At 33.2% G+C, this 21,638-nt stretch overlaps 1 protein-coding gene across 1 annotated transcript in view; it reads left to right on the top strand.

Moving 5' to 3' along the window:
* The first annotated feature begins 2,998 nt into the window (after positions 1-2,998).
* The window catches only part of LOC134255677 (uncharacterized), a 38,820-nt gene continuing 20,180 nt past the window's right edge, over positions 2,999-21,638 (top strand). Inside the window, exons 1-2 of the mRNA XM_062738201.1 lie at positions 2,999-3,266; positions 9,488-9,623. Coding sequence (XP_062594185.1) covers positions 3,131-3,266; positions 9,488-9,623 — 272 coding nt within the window. The 5' untranslated portion in view covers positions 2,999-3,130. The remainder of the gene's footprint in view (positions 3,267-9,487; positions 9,624-21,638) is intronic.

Here is a 21,638-nt window from a genome sequence, read left to right as displayed (position 1 = left end):
CCACTAAATCAAGCTATTTCAAATAATCCCGTGCTAACCTGAATGCGTTGGAGTCCATTCTGAAACCGCGTGTGTTCGATAGTGGTTGCGAGCTCGATATGAACAACGAGCGGTCAAGTTGAGCCTTATACATGACACAGCCGTGGGAGGAGTTTATTTTTAATCCATTCATTTGATTGGCTGAGGTTCTGTTCTAAGTCAGTAAGATCATATGAAGAGACATCTTCGTCACGAAAAATGGGCTCCGCTTCGCTCCGCCCATTCTTCATGACGAAGATTTCTCTCATATGATCTTACTATTACAAAGAACATAAAACACGAGTTTAAATACCCTTAGAACCGAATCACCGCATGCCGCAAAATAAACCCTAAAAGAGATTTAAATGTAGTAAAGCACATAAGTGAGATAACAGATATTACCAACGTAATACGTACTAACTGGATAGCCGAATCAACACACCAACACGCACACTAAAGCAACAAGGTTCGACTCCAAGGAACACCAACCATCCCCCCAAAAAAAACACATTAATAATGTAACCGAAAAGAAATTTATGTGGTTAACAAAAGATATACCCGGTACTATCTGAATGTCATAATTACCCAAGAATTTCAAATCCTGGACAGAACTCCTGCTTTTGATAGTCGGAGAAATAGCTTTTCAGAGCTAATTTTTCGATGTTTATGTACCCAACTTTAAATAAATATTATCTCATCTCAGTTCAAGGTCATTAAAGATCATTACCGGCCGCCAGGAGGCGGTCGGTTATATGATATGAAAGTTTTAAGTCGCTGTGCGTTTCTGCGGAGTTAAGAACAATTTAAATAAAAATATTTAACATTGATATAATAGTATATTAAAAAGAGCGTCTAAATATTTAACAAGAACGCACAATAAATATAAAATTAATTTTTTAAATAAAGAATGATGTAAATATTTCATCCAATCCTGATTGAGAAACTTAAGGCCGGTATACACGATGAGATTTGTAGCATAATACAAGTATTATAATACTTTTGTATCATAATACTTTCTTGTACTCACGATAATACATATCTTATAAGATTGTAAATAAACTACGTATTCCAACGTGTCTTTCACCGCCATATTTCTCTCTGTCAAAGTAATAACAATGGAGGATGCGGCTCTGATAGCAGTGTCTATCATCGTACTATGCACTGAGTGATATCTTCCACACGTCATTTTGCCCTTCCCATTAAGCCACGAGTTTTTCGATGTCTTTACCTGTAAAGTAGACCATTATCATTTATCATGTGTATTTTTTACTAATGATAAAAATGGATGACCCCTAGTGTCATTACATTTCATTGGTTGAAAGTGATGGGTTAGATAAGACTTGTAATTAGGAAATAGAGCATTGCTCTATTCTTAATACAGTTTTATAAGATTCGAAAAATCTTATGATACACTGTATTAAGAGTGTATACACAGTAAGATTTTGTATTACAATACAAATCTTATAATACAAATCTTACCGTGTATACCGGCCTTCAGACATGTTTGAGGTGCGGAGAAAATTAGGACATGTGTTGGGTATAGTCTAAAGCAAAGACCGCGTTATGTATATTGTACAATTTTACTTTCTCTATTTAAACAGGATTTATTGTACGTATTTATTCTAAAATGCCGTGTACACATGTACATATATAAAAATTTTCAAAAATATGGTTAAATGTTAATTCATCAAAAGACCTAGCAGGCTTCAGAATATTACAAGATTTTGCCCTTAGCAGACGAGGATAATGCACGTTTTACAATGTGCCAAGAATTTTCCCGCTACAACTCAAAGAAACTGAAAGAGAAGAAAGTAGAGGGAGTTTAGTTTTTTCCTCTAAGAGAGAGCAATGAGCCACACATATTTGTTGCGTTTTTATTAAATTAAAACTACACTGCATATCTAGTTGTAGATTATATTAAACTTTAGTTTTAAACTTTTATTGTGAATGCCTCTTAATTATGCAGGCCCACGGTTTGTTGACGCAGAGGACCTGGGGTACTTTGCTTACATATACATGTAATACTGAACATGCATTATATAATTATAAGAAAATCATGCAATGTCGTGCACAAGCGTTTAATGTCACGAGGATATATATTAACAGATACATATAAGATATTTTAAAACAGATCACCATTCCAGTCTTTAGTTGCTTCATAAAAGGAACAATTAATTGGTTTGCGGCCGATTTTTGACGCTTGCGTCAATATATGTTTCTTGTTCAATATCTTATATGCCACACAGACACAAATGATAGCCAAAAATATCGCGAATGCTTTTGATAGCCCATTTTTGCTTTGAAGAAATTGCATCAGAAACATACAAAAGAAAATTGAGATTTTTTTTTGATAGGCATTTTTGCAAAATCTGGTCTTTTTGTCTGTGAGATTTGTGGAATAGCTGTAAAGTTAACAATTAAACTAGAGGTACTGTGACGGATGAGCTTACTAAATGATACCCCCCGCCTCCCATATGGTTTTAACTGGTGAAAAAGTCCATGTTTTCCTGTGGCCGGGAAACCCAAAATATGTGTCGGATCAAAAAGTAAAATAGGAGGTGCACAATGGCAATATGTAATAAAGATTCTGTGCAAGTTTCATCAAATTTCATTCAGTGGTATGAGAGGAGTTGCGGATAAGAGATGGGTACCCCAAAGCGTCACAGACGGACGGACGGACGGAAATACCGATTACTATATACCCTCCCGCTTTTCAAGCGGGGGGTATAATAACGCATCTAAAAAAGTATGACAAAACTATCTTACATTTGTATTGCTCCTACTATGTGTGTTTTTTTTTAAGACAATCTTTTTTTTTCTGAAGAATAGCAAATTTATATGCTATATTAATAAAGAGTCATCCGCAGCTATTATAAAATTCAAGTCCCCTCCCCGGGGTAAACTTTTCGATACTGAACTAATATATGCTTTTTCCTTGCTGATATGCTTTTTCCTTGCTGAATATAAATATCAGTTATAATTCTATAATGACAGAAGGCAACCAGTCATAAAGTAAGAGAACAAATATGCTTTTTAACAATCGCTATTTTGAAGTAAGCCTTGGATACATTATCATATATGCTTTGCTTATTATTTATCATTGCATTTCAGGATGAACTTGGAACAGTTTTTCGTCTGTTACGAAAGTATTATTCTAATGTGTCCAAATTATCTTGACGCTAATCCACTGATGATGAGTAAGCGGTCCCTACAGTCAGTGATGTTTGGGCTGTGTGAAAACAAAGAAAGTAAGGATTAGGTCATAAATACGTACAGTCTTCTTTCAAATATGAGTAGTTTATTTTTTAGTGGAAAAATGACAACTACAACTTAAATTTTTTTTAGCTCACCTGAGCCAAAGGCTCAAGTGAGCTTTTCTGATCACAATTTGTCCGTTGTCTGTCGTCGTTGTCGTCGTCGTTGTTGTTAACTTTTCACATTTTCGACTTCTTCTAAAGAACCGCTAGGCCAATTTCAACCAGACTTGCCACAAACCATGGCCTTGGGTAAAGGGAATTCAAGTTTGTTCAAATGAAGCGCCATGCCCTCATTCAAGGGGAGATAAATGGGAATTAATGAAAATTTTGTGGTATCTTTTAAAAATCTTCTTCTCAAGAACCACTGGGCCAGGAAAGATAAAACTTATGGGGAAACATCCTCAGGTAGTGTAGATTAAAATTTGTTCAAATCATGACCCCCGGGGGTAGGGCGGGGCCACAATGGCCGACCAAATTTTTACATAGAAATATATAGGAACATTCTTTAAAAATCTTCTTCTCAAGAATAACAAAGCCATAATTGATGATATTTGTGTGGAAGCATCCTCAGGTAGTGTAGATTCAAGTTTGTTCAAATCATGACCCCCGGGGGTAGGGTGGGGCAAAAATGGCCGGTCAAAGTTTTACATAGGAATATATAGGAAAAATCTTTAAAAATCTTCTTCTCAAGAACCACTGGGTCAGGAAAGATGAAACTCATGTGGAATCATCTTCAGGTAGTGAAGATTCAAGTTTGTTCAAATCATGACCCCCGGGGGTAGGGTGGGGCCAAAATGGCCGACCAAAGTTTTACATGTACATAGGTATATAAAGGAAAAATCTTTAAAAATCTTCTTCTCAAGAACCACTGGGTCAGGAAAGATGAAACTCATGTGGAATCATCCTCAGGTAGTGTAGATTCAAGTTTGTTCAAATCATGACCCCCGGGGTTAGGGTGGGGCCACAATGGCCGATCAAAGTTTTACATAGGAATATATAGGAAAAATCTTTAAAAATCTTCTTCTCAAGAACCACTGGGCCAGGAAAGATTAAACTCATGTGGAATCATCCTTAGGTAGTGTAGATTCAAATTTGTTCAAATCATGACCCCCGGGGGTAGGGTGGGGCCAAAATGGCCGATCAAAGTTTTACATACGAATATATTAGGAAAAATCTTTAAAAATCTTCTTCTCAAGAACCACTGGGCCAGGAAAGATGAAACTCATGTGGAATCATCCTCAGGTAGTGTAAATTCTAGTTTATTCAAATCATGACCCCCTGGGGGTTAAAATTCAAGCCCCCCCCCAACCTCAGTAAACTTTCAGTTCTGATCTGATATCTGTTTTTCCTAGCCAATTGCTCAGGTGAGCGATGTGGCCCCGGGGCCTCTTGTTTCAAAATTTGATGTTTGCCCGTCGTTCTCCTTAGGAGCCATGACATTTTTGGTTAATGACAAGATAGGATAATGGCCGAATATGGTGCCTTATCTGATGTAAAAATCAGAACAAGGGTAAAATTTTGAAATAAAAAACAGCACTAATTTGGATTCAAAGCATATATGAAAGTCACTGTAGGGTACAGAAGAAGGACATTCTCCCGAATTTTCTCATTTCTGGTGAATTGTCATAATATTTTAGATATTTTTTCTCTTCGGAAAACATAGAGCACAAGCTTGACTAATATGTCTACTTGAGATTTTTCCATGAAATATGTAAATTTGTTAGATAGGCAAGCTTGTGCTCTTCGTTTTTCCGAAAGAAAATGTGCTGAAAATTGGCATTAAAATGAAGAAAAAAAATGGAAAATTTACATATTTTCTGACCCTCTGTGTATTCCAAAAAATTAGAACCAATACTCATTTGTGTATTCCAAAAAATTAAAACCAATACTCATTTGTGGCAGGTTTTTAATTGATAAACTGTAACATCATTCTGAAAAATACCCAAAATCAGGGGGCCAAAAAGGGGTCTTAGCCTATCTTGTCCTCTAGAATAAATTGAATTATTAAAAAAAAAAAGATTGTGCCCATGAGATAAGAATGCTGATGGCAATTATCACACATTTTGAGTTTTTCATGGGTTTTATTAGAGCAAAATAAGGAGTTGACAAATCTGTTTTTTTACGGCGGAACTCCATATCCAGTATATTTATTCTTCATTTATATCAATGATACTCCAACAGTTAAATCATGACGCCATGTTACATTGAACCAACGTCATACATTTTCGGAGGGAAACAATTTTTTATGCGAGTTTAATTCGCAGTAAATTAATGCGAATCAAATAAATGCGAATTATTGCCCTGTTTACACGTACAATGTTATCATTTTTCGGCGCTACATTTCGACAAAACCAAGAGGAGTATGAGAGTTTGATTCGAATTAAACAGGTTAGGGGGAAACGTAAATTCCGCTATAATAGTGGTATTTCACTATTACAGTATAGTGAAATTACGCTATATTTCCCGTCGTGGATACCCTCAATTTCATCCGATACCATGCAAGGCATTTGAACCGCAAGTCATGGTGGGTATTAAAATGAACAAAAACTGTCATGATTGCATGTTTTGAATTTTAATTAATTTTCTACCGTTGCGTTTAATAATGCGAGCACTCTTTTTTAACGGAAGTTGCATTTTTAACATAGCAACCGATGATTGCAGTAGTATCTAAGCCTGTTTGAATCTCACTTATTGTTCATTAACGTGCACAAATTGATGCTTGTTACAATTGTCAACTTGCACTGAAAAGGTTTTATGGAATTAAACAATAAAAGGATTATTTCTGTCTGCATGGTTACGGGTATGGAGGCTCGTTATGGAAAACGAAAAGACACATTATGGCAAAAATAAAAAAAAAAGAGTGTAATGATAAATTCGATTTCTATCCTCTTTACAAAATCAATTTATAATAAATAATCAAAAAATTACTTTTTAAAAAATAAAAACGATTCTAGAAAATATATATAATTTCTGCTGGTTAATTGTTTATTTCAGAAAAAAGACTCAATTTATTTTGGTGTCCGGAATATTTGACAAGAGTGCCTGTAACCTTATTTTAAACATGTTCAAATAATTATGATTGGAACAATCTTTTTAACTCTGCACAAATGAATCTTATTTAACACTTTCTAGTTAGGCACTTAGGCAAGAATGATTTAACTTTAAAACCTGAGAGAAATAGCTGTAGTTTTTTTCTTGCTATTTAAAAATATTTATATCTAATTATATTCTAGGAAATGAAAGAATGTAACAAAAATCACACCAGAAGTATTAATTTTTCAAGCTTTTCGAATTATGCTATTGTATTATTGTTTAAAACACAAGGAAACTTCAAATAACCAATCACCACTGCTCAATATTCAGCATAAGATGTGTCTAAAATATCTTTGACTCAATTCATATTTTCCACAATCAAAAATTTATGTCAAGACCAAATCGACCGCAAACAATTTAGCATTTGATAAAGTACTATCACAATTTTGAATGCATAACCATGCAATGGAAGTATAAGATATTCAAAGCTGAACTAGAATCACGAGAAGCCTATATTTTCATTTTCAATCAAATCTTTTATCACTGACTTCATATGCGTCAGAACCGGGGGAGGGGGGCTTAGCCCCCACTTTTTTTTTTATTTTGCAGTGATAGACATTTTCTATGTATTGAAAATTGAGTTTTACCTTTTTTATTGGTTTACCCCCCCCCTTTCAATTTGCGTCCGACTCCTATGGACTTGATTAATCCATCTGATGAGCAAATGCACTTAAATATCTATGTGCGTATTTATTTTAAAAAAAAATATTTATTTATATTGCTTTGAAGACAGTCTGAAATAAAAATGACCGAACCACGTGTTCCTTGGGTCCTGATCACGTGATAATTTCTATCGTTTATGCAGTATAGGTTATGCCGCAAGGCGCTTTGCAAAATATGGAATCGAAATTATTCTTTTATCATTCACAACATTTGCAGGTCTGTAGCATATTCAATTTCTATGAGCTGAACAGTTTTTGATTTTTTATTAACCATGAACTATATGTACCACGTCGTTATGATGCAACCGGAAATTCAAAATTTCCTTTTATTTCTATATAGTACCTTTTGTAAACTCTTTTTATATAGTCAAAAATTATCAAATATCTTGATGAGAAATAACAATGAAATTGAAACTGTATAACAATAATATTTTAATTTTGTTTATTAAGCATTAAAAAAAATATTTTACTTATGATTTTCTACATGTTATCAAAGAAGTATTATGCTGAATTATAAAATAACTTCTCAATTCTGAATTATAAAATTACTTCTCAATTCCCATGTTCACTATCTAACACAACCATGCACAGAAAGATCAGCCGCTGCGATAATAATGGGTCTTTCCGTTTACCATAACGGGCCTCCATACCCGTAACCATGCAGACAGAAATAATCTATTTCTTGTTTAATTCCATAAAACCTTTCCAGTTTAAGTTGACAATCGCAACAAGAGTCAACTTGTGCACATTAATGAGCAATAAGTGAGATTCAAACAGGCTTAATTACCCCCGCAATCATCGGTTGCTATGTTAAAAATGCAACTTCCGTTAAAAATAGAGTGCTCGCATTATTAAACGCAATGGTAGAAAATTAATTAAAATTCAAAACATGCAATCATGACAGTTTTTGTTCATTTTAATACCCACCATGACTTGCGGTTCAAACGCCTTGCATGGTATCGGATGAAATTGAGAGTATCCACGACGGGAAATATAGCGTAATTTCACTATAATAGTGAAATACCACTATTATAGCGGAATTTACGTTTCCCCCCAACCTGTTAAACGTAAAGTTACTCAGCGTTCACACGGAGAATGCAGAGGAAATTTTTTAATTCGCATTAGTTTACTTCGCATTAGCTGTCGTGTGAACGCAATTTATGCCCTGTTCAGACGACGAGTTTAATTCGCAGTAAATTAATGCGATGTAAACCAATGCGAATCAAATTAATGCGAATGAAATTGCGTTCACACGACAGCTAATGCTAAGTAAACTAATGCGAATTAAACATTTTCTTCTACATTCAGGCGCCAGTAAGTCTATTATGACGTCATTTGTAAATCACGTCATGTATGCAGATCCATCTTTGATACATCATGTAGTGGCTACAGGTATTCATTGATTTTAGTGATTAACATACTTTCCCTCAATTTTTGACCTATGTATTACCACCAACACGTGTCCTGTGACTTAATTCTGGCCTTACGCATGCGTCAAAATTTAATTCGAATTAGCTTCGCTTAGCGTTCACACGGAGCTAATGCAAAGTACTTTAATGCGCAGTAAATTAATTCGGATTAAACTAATTCGCATTAAATTCTCCATGTGAACGCTTAGCGAAGCTAATTTGCAGTAACTTTACGTTTAATTCGATTAAAACTCTCCGTGTGAACAGGGCATTAAAATAATAAATATCGATTTTTACTTAAGAAAAGGTTAGACTGTTAGTTTAAGGTCAAGATCTAGTAAATGAAAGGTGCCTACAGTTTTATCAAATTTAAGAAATAAATTCCTTTAATGATGCTTTATAACATTAGCTTGGTCAAATAAGGTGTTTCGGGGCAAACTTTTTAGGAAAACAAGATGAAAATCCATACTTTAAACTGTCATTTTCAATGAAAAATTAAGAAAACCAGTCTTCAATATGGGAGTTTTTTTCCATATCATACTAAGAAAATGTATCCAGATTGCCTACAGTCTTTCAGAAAACGGTAATTTGTATCTTCTGAGTCTCTTTTTTAAGATAATGTCAAATATAATATAGGTATCGGGACTACTTTTTACATAATTTCCAATTGAATTCTATGAAAATACTCTATTTTCTACATTATTCTAAGAGCCGTAAAGTTCGGGAAAAAGAAAGTTGAAAGTGATTGTGACGTCATAATGGATCTAGCACCAAAAAGTTAGTCTAGGGACATTTACTAGATCTTGACTTTAAAGGAATAAACTCGTACGATGGAAATTTATAGAAGTACTAACTTGATGTTTTATGAAAGGGTCTACTAGCTCTCCTGTCTTAGCAAGGATGAGCCAGGGAACCAGACTACTCATAGTACATGCATGTCTCCATAAATCTGTGCGTCATTGATACTAGTATTATAGAGAATTGATTCACGGTTCTTATTTTCTTATGATTTGCAAATTCAAACGAATAATCAGAAATATTTTTGCAGTATACTTACAAGGTTTGGAATGTGCGGAAAAGAAAAGTAATAAATTTCATCTTTACATGCAAAACTGCTTTGGATTACGCCATTTTGGAAATGCAGTAGATGCTCGTGCTGCGCGAAACTGGACCGGGTTTTGTGGGTAAAAATTCTAATGCTTACATATATCTTATAAAGATTTGTCTAACTATATAAGTCACTGATAGTATATTTGATGAAATGAGCAATAATAGTAACTTGAAAGTGATCGAAGTGCAGCGTGTAAAGGGGTAACTGTGTATGGACCAGTTCTTCTGATTGTACATAAATCTGCAAAAAAGATGAAGATATTTATGGTGGCATATTTCTGCCCCCAAAATGCAAGATATATTATGTAAACATGCAATATATTTATGTCATCATGCAATTAAATTATTGTAAGTTGACATGTAAGTTACCAATCTTTTAAGATAATGTTACTGAACTAACGCCTTTATCTGACATAATAGATGCAAGATAATTATAAAGACATGCGACTTATATATGTCAACATGCAAGATAATTATGTAGACATGCAACTTATTTATGTCAACATGCAAGGCAATTATGTCAACATGCAAGATGTGTACAGTCAAAACTGCCATAGCGACCCACTGTATTAAGCGACTCACTGTGACATGTGACCGTAAGAATTCCCCCCAACGCTTTTCCATATATATTCTACCTGTATTTAACGACCACCTGTCTAATGCGACCAACGACCGTGATTTTCCCGACCATTTTCAGTAATTTCAAGCAATTTTACCTGAATTAAACGACTACATAATTTCCGATTCCTACTTTCGATTTCGGTCGAGCATGATACGTTTTTGGTTCAAAACAACTACAGAAACGCTTTTATTTCATTCAAGAATTATACAATTTGAATAAAACATTTAAGAATGAATATTTTTACTTACGCTTTGATATTTATTGTATAAACATTAAAATCTAAAACATAAACATAACGTTTTTCTGCCCAGTTATCGAGCGCCATTTTGAAAAATAGACGTTGGAGGTCGATCCCGATATCATTTCATGCTATAAGGGCCAAATGGATATTCAGCTATAAAATCTGCCTGTTTAACTTTAAGAGGCAGTCCACCGAAAAACCAGGCAATAGGTGGCACATCGCATGTCATGGATTTTAATTATTTTTTGCATGTAGACTTATTCAATCAAGTGTTTACACATGACAACATCAAACAAATTTTTAGTGGTCCTCCAGTCCTATTTTTGGTAAATGTCTAATTTTCAGTGCAAAAAGGTCAACGTGGGGGTAAAAAAAAATACTAGGTTTTTATTTTGTTTTATATGTAACAGATACTCAAAAGCTGGATGTGTCAATCAATATCATTTATAGCATAGACTCTTATCTTTTATATTATGATGAATAAGACTCCAAATTATATTTCTTTAGAAGAAAATTATGTGGTCCAAAATTAAGTTTAACAAGTGAATTTTTGAATTCAGTATCCAATTTTCGATACGATATAAAATCCAATACATTACTATGACAGAATATTTTCCTCATGTTTTTATGAATACAACGTACAAACTTTTGAGTCATTTAATAAAATTGGTGGGAACAGGTATATTGAGAGAAATAAAAGGAGTCAAATTTACTTAATATCATTTATGAATTTTCCCAAATTAAACCGATCCCGATCGGAATTATATACAGAAGAAAATACTATAATTGTATTGTCTAATTTGGCTCGTTTGTTGTAATATAGTTAAAAAATATACTTTATAAATTTTTATACATGTTTTATTGTTGGAAGTTGCCTTTAGCTTGAAAAAATTATAAATTTTGCATTATTTTCGACCGGGATCGATTTTATTTCCATCGGGTTTGGTTTTTACCGTGAAATTAGAAATATTCTTCATTTTAATTCATCAGAAATATGCCTATTTCTTTTCAGTCAGCAAAATGTTAAAGTGATTTTGCCCATAGATTCAAATGTTTATATTTAAATTCCTAATGTCTTTTACGTACATGAAGATAACAGTGTACATGTGAAACATCTGTTTGATTTCTTGATACACGGTATTTTAAAAAAAGTGTTTGTACATTTATAATGCAACAACTGAGAGCAGACAGCTTAGCTTCATTAAATATCTTATTTCCAAGTAAATTTTTAAAAAAATATTCTCAGGAATTAAATATGTGTAGTTAAATTCTATAAGTGCATGGCGAAATTATTCTTGCACGTACCTGCATACAGAAAATATTTTTATGTGTACAGTCTCGGCTTTATCCAAGTTTTTTAAATCTGTCATCTGTTAAGCCTTTTCCCCTTTATTTTCTTCTTTTGCAAAATTTTATTTATGTAAATGAAAAAATAAGTTCTTTAATATATATCATTATTTAAGAGCCCATAAATCGCAAGCAAAAACCAGGGGAGAGGGTGGGGAGGGGGGGGGGGTCAAGGCGGCATCATGGCATCATTTTTTCAAAAACTCGTTTCATGAATGTGAAAACATTTTAGAATTGGCCTACATGGTCACATATTTCAACTTCATATTAAATGTGAGTATGTGATTGTTTCGATCTCCAAATTATAAAAAATAAATAATAAGTAAAAAAAAAAAAAAGAAAAGAAAGAAATGTATCACTAAACCATCTTTCATTATAGTATCAAATTGAAGTGGGGAGCTCAGCAGTGATTTTCCTCAATAAATAATTTCATAGCTGATTTTTCAGGGTTTTTGTTTTATATTTTTAATCGCACCGCTGATTGTTTCTTTTGATTTGAGTGCATAGATAAAATGATTCAAGTTTTTACAAATATCGTGAGGTAAACATCTCAACTTCGTTAATCTAAAATATTCCCGGATAATCAGAAGAAAACACCTCGTCACATCCCAATTACATAAAAATTGTTCATTATAAACACTAAATTATTTTTACGCATATCCTTCATGTAGTAAATCAGTTAAAAAATAGTTTTCAATCATGTATAAGATATATAAAAATATTAGTTATTATTTAGGATAATGCACTCTGTAGAGTAATTGAACGGAAAATTCTTTGCACTTCTCTGGAAAACTTACAGTAACTATTTAATTGTGACGCAGTATTAGTCAGGTATATGACGTCACTGATACATCAATGAAAACGTGGATTCAACCTGAATAATACAGCCCATTTTAACCTAAATATTACGTTTAAAGGCCTAAATGAATTCTATTTTGAAAATAAAGTAGATATTTTATGTTAAGTAATTTTCTTTAGTGTATCGATCTTAAATATTTCGCTACGATTCCGATAGTAAGGATGTTTATAAGATTTACCGATGCCACGGGAGATAACTCTTGTATCGCAAAATATCATAAAAACGTCTATATATTTAGCCAGATAACTAAGCCAAAAGTGTTTTTCCCACCAATTTTATTTTTGAAACAGAAAGACTAAATATTTCTAGATTTAGTTCAGCGTAAATTATAGTCCTGTTAAAAATGTATTGGAAATTACAGTTCTTTGTTTCTGACTTAAATTCAATGGTTTATATAGGGGAATTCAATAACACGAAAGAAAAGGATATTTTACTAAATAAGCAGTTTTCAAACAAATCTTCAAATACATTATTTGTTTTGGACTATATTGATATTGCTTTTAATAAAATATCAAATATTCCTCACATTCGATGTGCCGCCTATCAATACAATACTGCCTGGTTTTTCGGTGGACTGCCTCTTAAATATTTACATTCACTGAATACTTTCTCCTTTATTTCTTAAGAAAACCCATTGCGTTAATCACTGCATGAACTACATTAGGCATGTCGTCTGTACAGATTTCTTGATCAGTGGCTGTTCCATCAATGAAACGTATAAAGACGTTCGCATCATTAATACGATAGTTAATCTTTTTAATCCTACTTTAAATGATTATTTAAACAGATATAAATATAAACAATAAAATGCCTTTCTTTGTTTGTTATTACTGGAATTAACGGTCGCAGCTATTGCAGAAAAAAATTACATAACCCGCGTAATTTTGTATTTTTTCTGCAACAGCTGCTTCCGTTAATTCCAGTACTAACAAACAAAGAAAGCATTTTATTGCTTAAATAAACATCTTGGATTTAGTTATTTGTTAATTAAGAGGCAGTCCACCGAAAAACCAGGCAGTATTGTATTGATAGGCGGCACATCGAATGTGAGGAATATTTGATATTTTATTAAAAGCAATATCAATATAGTCCAAAAGAAATAATGTATTTGAAGATTTGTTTGAAAACTGCTTATTTAGTAAAATATCCTTTTCTTTCGTGTTATTGAATTCCCCTATATAAACCATTGAATTTAGGTCAGAAACAAAGAACTGTAATTTCCAATACATTTTTAACAGGACTATAATTTACGCTGAACTAAATCTAGAAATATTTAGTCTTTCTGTTTCAAAAATAAAATTGGTGGGAAAAACACTTTTGGCTTAGTTATCTGGCTAAATATATAGACGTTTTTATGAAATTTTGCGATACAAGAGTTATCTCCCGTGGCATCGGTAAATCTTATAAACACCCTTACTATCGGAATCGTAGCGAAATATTTAAGATCGATACACTAAAGAAAATTACTTAACATTAAATATCTACTTTATTTTCAAAATAGAATTCATTTAGGCCTTTAAACGTAATATTTAGGTTAAAATGGGCTGTATTATTCAGGTTGAATCCACGTTTTCATTGATGTATCAGTGACGTCATATACCTGTCAGGACTAATACTGCGTCACAATTAAATAGTTACTGTAAGTTTTCCAGAGAAGTGCAAAGAATTTTCCGTTCAATTACTCTACAGAGTGCATTATCCTAAATAATAACTAATATTTTTATATATCTTATACATGATTGAAAACTATTTTTAACTGATTTACTACATGAAGGATATGCGTAAAAATAATTAATTTAGTGTTTATAATGAACAATTTTTATGTAATTGGGATGTGACGAGGTTTTTTCTTCTGATTATCCGGGAATATTTTAGATTAACAAAGTTGAGATGTTTACCTCACGATATTTGTAAAAACTTGAATCATTTTATCTATGCACTCAAATCAAAAGAAACAATCAGCGGTGCGATTAAAAATATAAAACAAAAACCCTGAAAAATCAGCTATGAAATTATTTATTGAGGAAAATCACTGCTGAGCTCCCCACTTCAATTTGATACTATAACGAAAGATGGTTTAGTGATACATTTCTTTCTTTTTTTTTTTTTTTTTTACTTATTATTTATTTTTTATAATTTGGAGATCGAAAAAATCACATACTCACATTTAATATGGAGTTGAAATATGTGACCATGTAGGCCAATTCTAAAATGTTTTCACATTCATGAAACCATTTTTTTAAAAAATGATGCCATAATGCCGCCTTGACCCCCCCCCCCCCCTCCCCTGGTTTTTGCTTGCGATTTATGGGCTCTTAAATAATGATATATATTAAAGAACTTATTTTTTCATTTACATAAATAAAATTTTGCAAAAGAAGAAAATAAAGGGGAAAAGGCTTAACAGATGACAGATTTAAAAAACTTGGATAAAGCCGAGACTGTACACATAAAAATATTTTCTGTATGCAGGTACGTGCAAGAATAATTTCGCCATGCACTTATAGAATTTAACTACACATATTTAATTCCTGAGAACATTTTTTTAAAAATTTACTTGGAAATAAGATACTTAATGAAGCTAAGCTGTCTGCTCTCAGTTGTTGCATTATAAATGTACAAACACTTTTTTTAAAATACCGTGTATCAAGAAATCAAACAGATGTTTCACATGTACACTGTTATCTTCATGTACGTAAAAGACATTAGGAATTTAAATATATACATTTGAATCTATGGGCAAAATCACTTAAACATTTTGCTGACTGAAAAGAAATAGGCATATTTCTGATGAATTAAAATGAAGAATATTTCTAATTTCACGGTAAAAACCAAACCCGATGGAAATAAAACCGATCCCGATCGAAAATAATGCAAAATTTATAATTTTTTCAAGCTAAAGGCAACTTCCAACAATAAAACATGTATAAAAATTTATAAAGTATATTTTTTAACTATATTACAACAAACGAGCCAAGTTAGACAATACAATTATAATATTTTCTTCTGTATATAATTCCGATCGGGATCGGTTTAATTTGGGAAAATTCATAAATAATATTAGGTAAATTTGACTCCTTTTATTTCTCTCAATATACCTGTTCCCACCAATTTTATTAAATGACTCAAAAGTTTGTACGTTGTATTCATAATAACATGAGGAAAATATTCTGTCATAGTAATGTATTGGATTTTATATCGTATCGAAAATTGGATACTGAATTCAAAAATTCACTTGTTAAACTTAATTTTGGACCACATAATTTTCTTCTAAAGAAATATAGTTTGGAGTCTTATTCATCATAATATAAAAGATAAGAGTCTATGCTATAAATGATATTGATTGACACATCCAGCTTTTGAGTATCTGTTACATATAAAACAAAATAAAAACCTAGTATTTTTTTTACCCCCACGTTGACCTTTTTGCACTGAAAATTAGACATTTACCAAAAATAGGACTGGAGGACCACTAAAAATTTGTTTGATGTTGTCATTTGTAAACACTTGATTGAATAAGTCTACATGCAAAAAATAATTAAAATCCATGACATGCGATGTGCCACCTATTGCCTGGTTTTTCGGTGGACTGCCTCTTAAGTGCATTGTGTTACCAATGGGTATGTAAACACATGCTAGCTAGCACCCACACCATGTGATAATTGAAGTGATTAAAATACCTGGTCACATACAGGCATAGACACGGTAGTTCAGTAATAAAAAAAAATTAATTGGGTTAAACTAATATTTTAGTCATAAATTTAATTTAATTTGACACCAAGTGCAAAATCATTATACAGTTTGAATTCTTAGTAATATGCAAAACATACGAAGTTATAGGCTATCATATAAAAAAGATATTATTTGGAAAAAATTTTTTTGAATTTGCAGATTTTTTGTACTTTATGAAAAAACATTAATATTTTCAGATGTTCTGTTCACAATATTTCCCAATATTCAAATGACCCATTTGCAGATGAAGCATTTTTTTTTATTTCTTAACAGGACAACCGTAAAAGCATTTCAGAGTTGAGCAGAAATAAACAGAAGGTGTTATAAAATATATTCAACATACCCGTGTGATATTTATAGCATTGTTTATTTCAACACTGCGGAAAATACGCAAAGAGACCACCTGTCATATGTGACCTTTTTTTCCTTTCTCCTTTGGAAGGTCTCTTAATACAGGTTTGACTGTATGTTGATATGCAACTTATTATCTTGCATATTGACGTAAATATACTATTGTATGAAAATATAACTCGCATGTTGACATAACTAAATTGCATGTTGACGTAAATAAGTAGCATGTTAACATAATTATCTTGCATGTGAACATAAATATTTTGTGCATGTCTACATACTTATATCACATGTTAACATAAGTATCTTGCATGTTAACATAATTTACTTGCATGTTCACATAATTAAGTTACATGTCTACATAATTAAGTCGCATGTTGGCCGCATCTTGCTTAATTATGCTGCATCTTGCATCTTAGATGTTAGAAACGGGCATACGTCAGTAATATATAGAGTATCTTCTAACGAGTGTATCTTCAGATATCAGACGAGGGGGTTGTCCCCCGAGTCTGATATCTGAAGATGCACGAATTTAAAGGTACTCTATATGTTTTGTATCATTGTTCACAGGAACCGAGTTACCCATGATATATCACTTCTACCCTATCAGTACGTAGTTCAACTGTATTCTCACGCATGTGTTATTCATGATCTATCAAAATTTCATCATACAATTTTATATGACCAATGAAAACGGAGCACGTGATTCGAAAAGTATAGCGCGCTGTATTTTTTTCAAACTTTATAATTAACCCCCCCCCCTTTCAAGTCTGAACGCCAGGGATGACAGTTGTGATTTTATGCATTACAATTAATCTTAACACTCGTATAAATACCAAATAGGCAATTTAAACGTTCAGGAAATACCGCACGGGAAAATGGACACTTTTGACCGAGATGTACAGCGATTCTCCAAATTACTGGATATAAGTAGATTTGTGTTGGAATATTAAGAAAACAAGACGTCTCGGAATATTCACCTCATTTCCTGTAGTTCATTTTGTGTGCTTTGTCAAGTTTATGAGAGTTAAAAACATTCATTTAACAAGAGGTCCACGGGCCTTATAGGTCACCTGAGTATCATGTAACAACTTTTCAGCGATTGTATTTAGTTCGTGTTTTGATCAAATAGCAATGAAATTCACAAATTTTGAAAGAGGCACCATTGCTTATCAAAGAGCAGATTTCAAAGCATTAATTTATTTTTAGTCAAATAAGTACCCCCCTGGTACCCCTGACCCAGCGGCCCTGAAATTATCTATTTTGAAAGAGGCCCCTTTCTTCATCATAAGGCCAGCATTTTTTTTTTTTAGGTTTAGTTATGAACATGAGAATGAAAAAGTCCCGAAGGAGAAGGAAATAAAAAAAAAAATTTGATAAATCAATTATCAACATTTGTACATTCTTTTTTTATGCTATCCTAATAGGCTCCTTACCACTAGAAACATAAAGCTTACAAATAGGAAAGTAGAACATTTAATTGCTTATTTCATCATCTGCCAGTTTGGGCCAGTTATATAAATTTTGTGATGTTGATCAAAATATATTTTAAAAAATCAATTCTTTAAAAGTCTTTCAATATATCTTCGTTTTTTTTAATATGTGTTAGGTGAATGTGTAGACATTGTTCTAAAATATACTTGATGTCTAAAATTATAATTCCTATCATAAAACAGACAGGGAGTATTGCGGAGTAGGGTGCACAGTTTTTCAATCGAGCGTAAAATAATTTTTCTGGCTGATACAAATGATACTACATGCCTGTATATATTTGTATATTCTTGCTTTTTAATAGTTGAATTTTTTTTTATTTCTTCAGGTTATTGATTATTTCTTCCTCAAATGGACTTAACTTCTCCTACAGTTTTATTCATTACTTCTGATGCATAAGCAACCCTTTTTTTTTGAAGAAGGATGCTTAGACTGTAAGCTATAACAGAGACCTAAACAATGTCGCTGGCAATATGCAATAGCTACCACGGGCAGTTAAAAACCTGTGGGAGGAAAATAATTTACAGACAATTACTTTTGAAACGAATACATAATTATCTCACCAGCATGTCATTGTGCAACAAAGTCGTCAGCATTTTATTTGTCCTTTGAACGGGTGAAACGTTTTGAATGGCACTCTTAGCGATGAATTTTACACTAAACCAAGCTATCTTCGCAGATCTAGCTTTATTTACCCGCCGTTTAATCTTAAACCGGAAGTGCGAGTTCGTAAATTTGAAATCTCGATCCCGACTCAAATTTGATATCGGAAAAAAAAAATTATTTTTTTTTTCTGAAAATTCAAAACCTTGAGCGGAGGGTTTTGTAAACTGAAAATAAAATAAATCCTGGCCTTAAATATGTAATTAGATCATTAGCATATTAACCAGGAGCAAAGGACAAGATGTTCAAAGAATTCATGCATTTCACTATATAGCATTAGAGCCCCACCCTAAAACAAGAACCCCTGACCCAGGGGCCCTGAAATTCACAAATTGGGGAGAGGCAGTCTTATTCAACATAACTATGTACTTGGTTAGTTTATTTAATGCCCAGGAGTAGAGAAAAAGATTTTTAAAGAATTAATGTATTTTCACTATATAATCAATAAAGCCCCGCCCTAGCACTAGAGCCCCTGACCCAGGGGCCATGAATTTCACAATTTTGGTAGGTAGAGGCCACCTTATTCAACATTACTATGTACTTGTTTAGTTTATTTAATGCCCATGAGTAGAGAAGAAGATTCTCAAAAAATTTATGCATTTTCACTATGTAATCAATTTAGCCCCGCCCTAGCACTAGAACCCCTGACCCTGGGGCCATGAATTTCACAATTTTGGTAGAGGACACCTTATTCAACATTACTATGTACTTGGTTAGTTTATTTAATGCCCATGAGTAGAGAAGAAGATTCTCAAAGAATTTATGCATTTTCACTATGTAATCAATTTAGCCCCGCCCTAGCACTAGAACCCCTGACCCTGGGGCCATGAATTTCAAAATTTTGGTAGAGGACTCAACGTTGATTACAATCATGCAAACAGTTTGACTTCTTGATGTCCAGGAGTAAAGAAGAAAGAAGATTTTTAAAGATTTCATTAATTTAACAGGTTTTTACCCCACCCCTCAGGCCCCAGGGGGGCAGGGACCATGAATTTCACAATTTTTGTTCCCCTTCACCCATAGATGCTTTGTGGCAAATTTGGTCAAAATTGGTTGAGTGGTTGCAGAGAAGAAGCTGAAAATATTCAAATGTTAACGCACGGCGCACGACGGACGACGCACGACGACGGACGACAATAGATAGCAATAGGTCACCTGAGTTTACTCAGGTGACCTAAAAATGCGCTGCGTGAATTCCATCTGGGATGTAAAAAATGACCTGCAAAATTATTTTTTATGTTCGGGAAGGTACAATGCATTCCTTCACTATGTTTACATTATACGACTTTGTATTTACTTTTTCCCTTATTATTTTGTGTAAGGTACGTCATGTGTCATTTATTAGAATTGTTTCATCATCACCCCAGCGTACACTAACTTGATAGAGCATGGTTGTTTGATCACATTTAGCCATGATGTATCCAAAAAAAAAAAAAAAATTAAAACACAGTGATCTTCAAAGGAAAAACACCTAATCTTGATTCTACGGAAACGTATAACCGCCTCGTGTTGTTGTTTTAGAACGCGATATTATGATATAACAAGAGGCCCACGGGCCTTATAGGTCACCTGAGTATCGTGTAACAACTTTCCAACAATTGAATTTGGTTTGTGTTTTAAACCAGAGGCCATGAAATTCACAATTTTGAAAGAGGCACCAATGCTTATCATAATTATACACTTAGCAATGCTTACTAGATAGTCACTTAACACCCATAGGTAGATCAGAGTAACTAAGAGAAAATGCAATTTCATTCTAAACCAGTTGTGCACCCCACCCCATCCCACAGGAACCACTGACCCTGGGGCCACATATTTCAGAATATTGAAAATTTTATCATAAATGTTATTTCATCAAATATGGTTGATTAAAACTAATGAGCAGAATTCAAAGCATTAATTTATTTTCAGACTATGTACACCCCCCCCCCCACGATACCCCTGACACAGGGGGCATGAAATTAACCATTTTGCTAGATGCACCTTTCCTCATCATAAATATATATATATATACTTAGATCACTGACATAATACCCAGGAGCAAGAAAAGATTTTCAAAGAATTAATGTATTTTCACTATATAATCAAAAGAGCCCCCCAGTCCCCTTACACCAAAAGCAAAACCCCTAAGATAGGGGCCATGAAATTCACATAATTGGAAGAGGCACTCTTGCTCATTATAACTATGTATTTAGTTAGTTTATTTAATACCCAGGATCAGAGGAGAAAATTTTTGAAAAAAAATAATGCATTTTCACTATATAATCTATATAGCCCCTCCCTAGCACTAAAACCCCTGACCCTGGGCCAAGAAATTCACAAATATGGAAGAGGCACTCTTGCTCATCATAACTATGTACTTAGTTACTTTATTTAATACCCCAGAGCAGAGAAGATTTTCATAGATTTAATGCATTTTCACTATATAATCAATATATAGAGCCCCGCCATAACACCAGAACCCCTGACCCTGGGGCCATGAAATTCACAAATTTGAAAGAGGCACTCTTGCTCATCATAACTATGTACTTCGTTACTTTATTTAATACCCCAGAGCAGAGAAGAAGATTTCAGAGATTAATCAAAGCATTTTCACTATATAACCAATAGAGCCCCGTCCAAACACCAAAACCCCTGACCCTGGGGCCATGAAATTCACAAATTTGAAAGAGGCACTCTTGCTCATCATAACTATATACTTAGTTAGTTTTTTTAATACCCCAGAGCAGAGAAGAAGATTTTCAGTGATTTAATGCATTTTCACTATCAATAGAGCCTCACCC

This window comes from Saccostrea cucullata, unplaced genomic scaffold, assembly GCF_032062105.1.
Source record: "Saccostrea cucullata isolate Sc308-1 unplaced genomic scaffold, CSIRO_AGI_Scuc_v1 ctg3582, whole genome shotgun sequence".
Taxonomy (NCBI): domain Eukaryota; kingdom Metazoa; phylum Mollusca; class Bivalvia; order Ostreida; family Ostreidae; genus Saccostrea; species Saccostrea cuccullata.
Note: the sequence above shows the minus strand (reverse complement) of the source record. Positions and strands in the feature narration are given on the sequence as shown.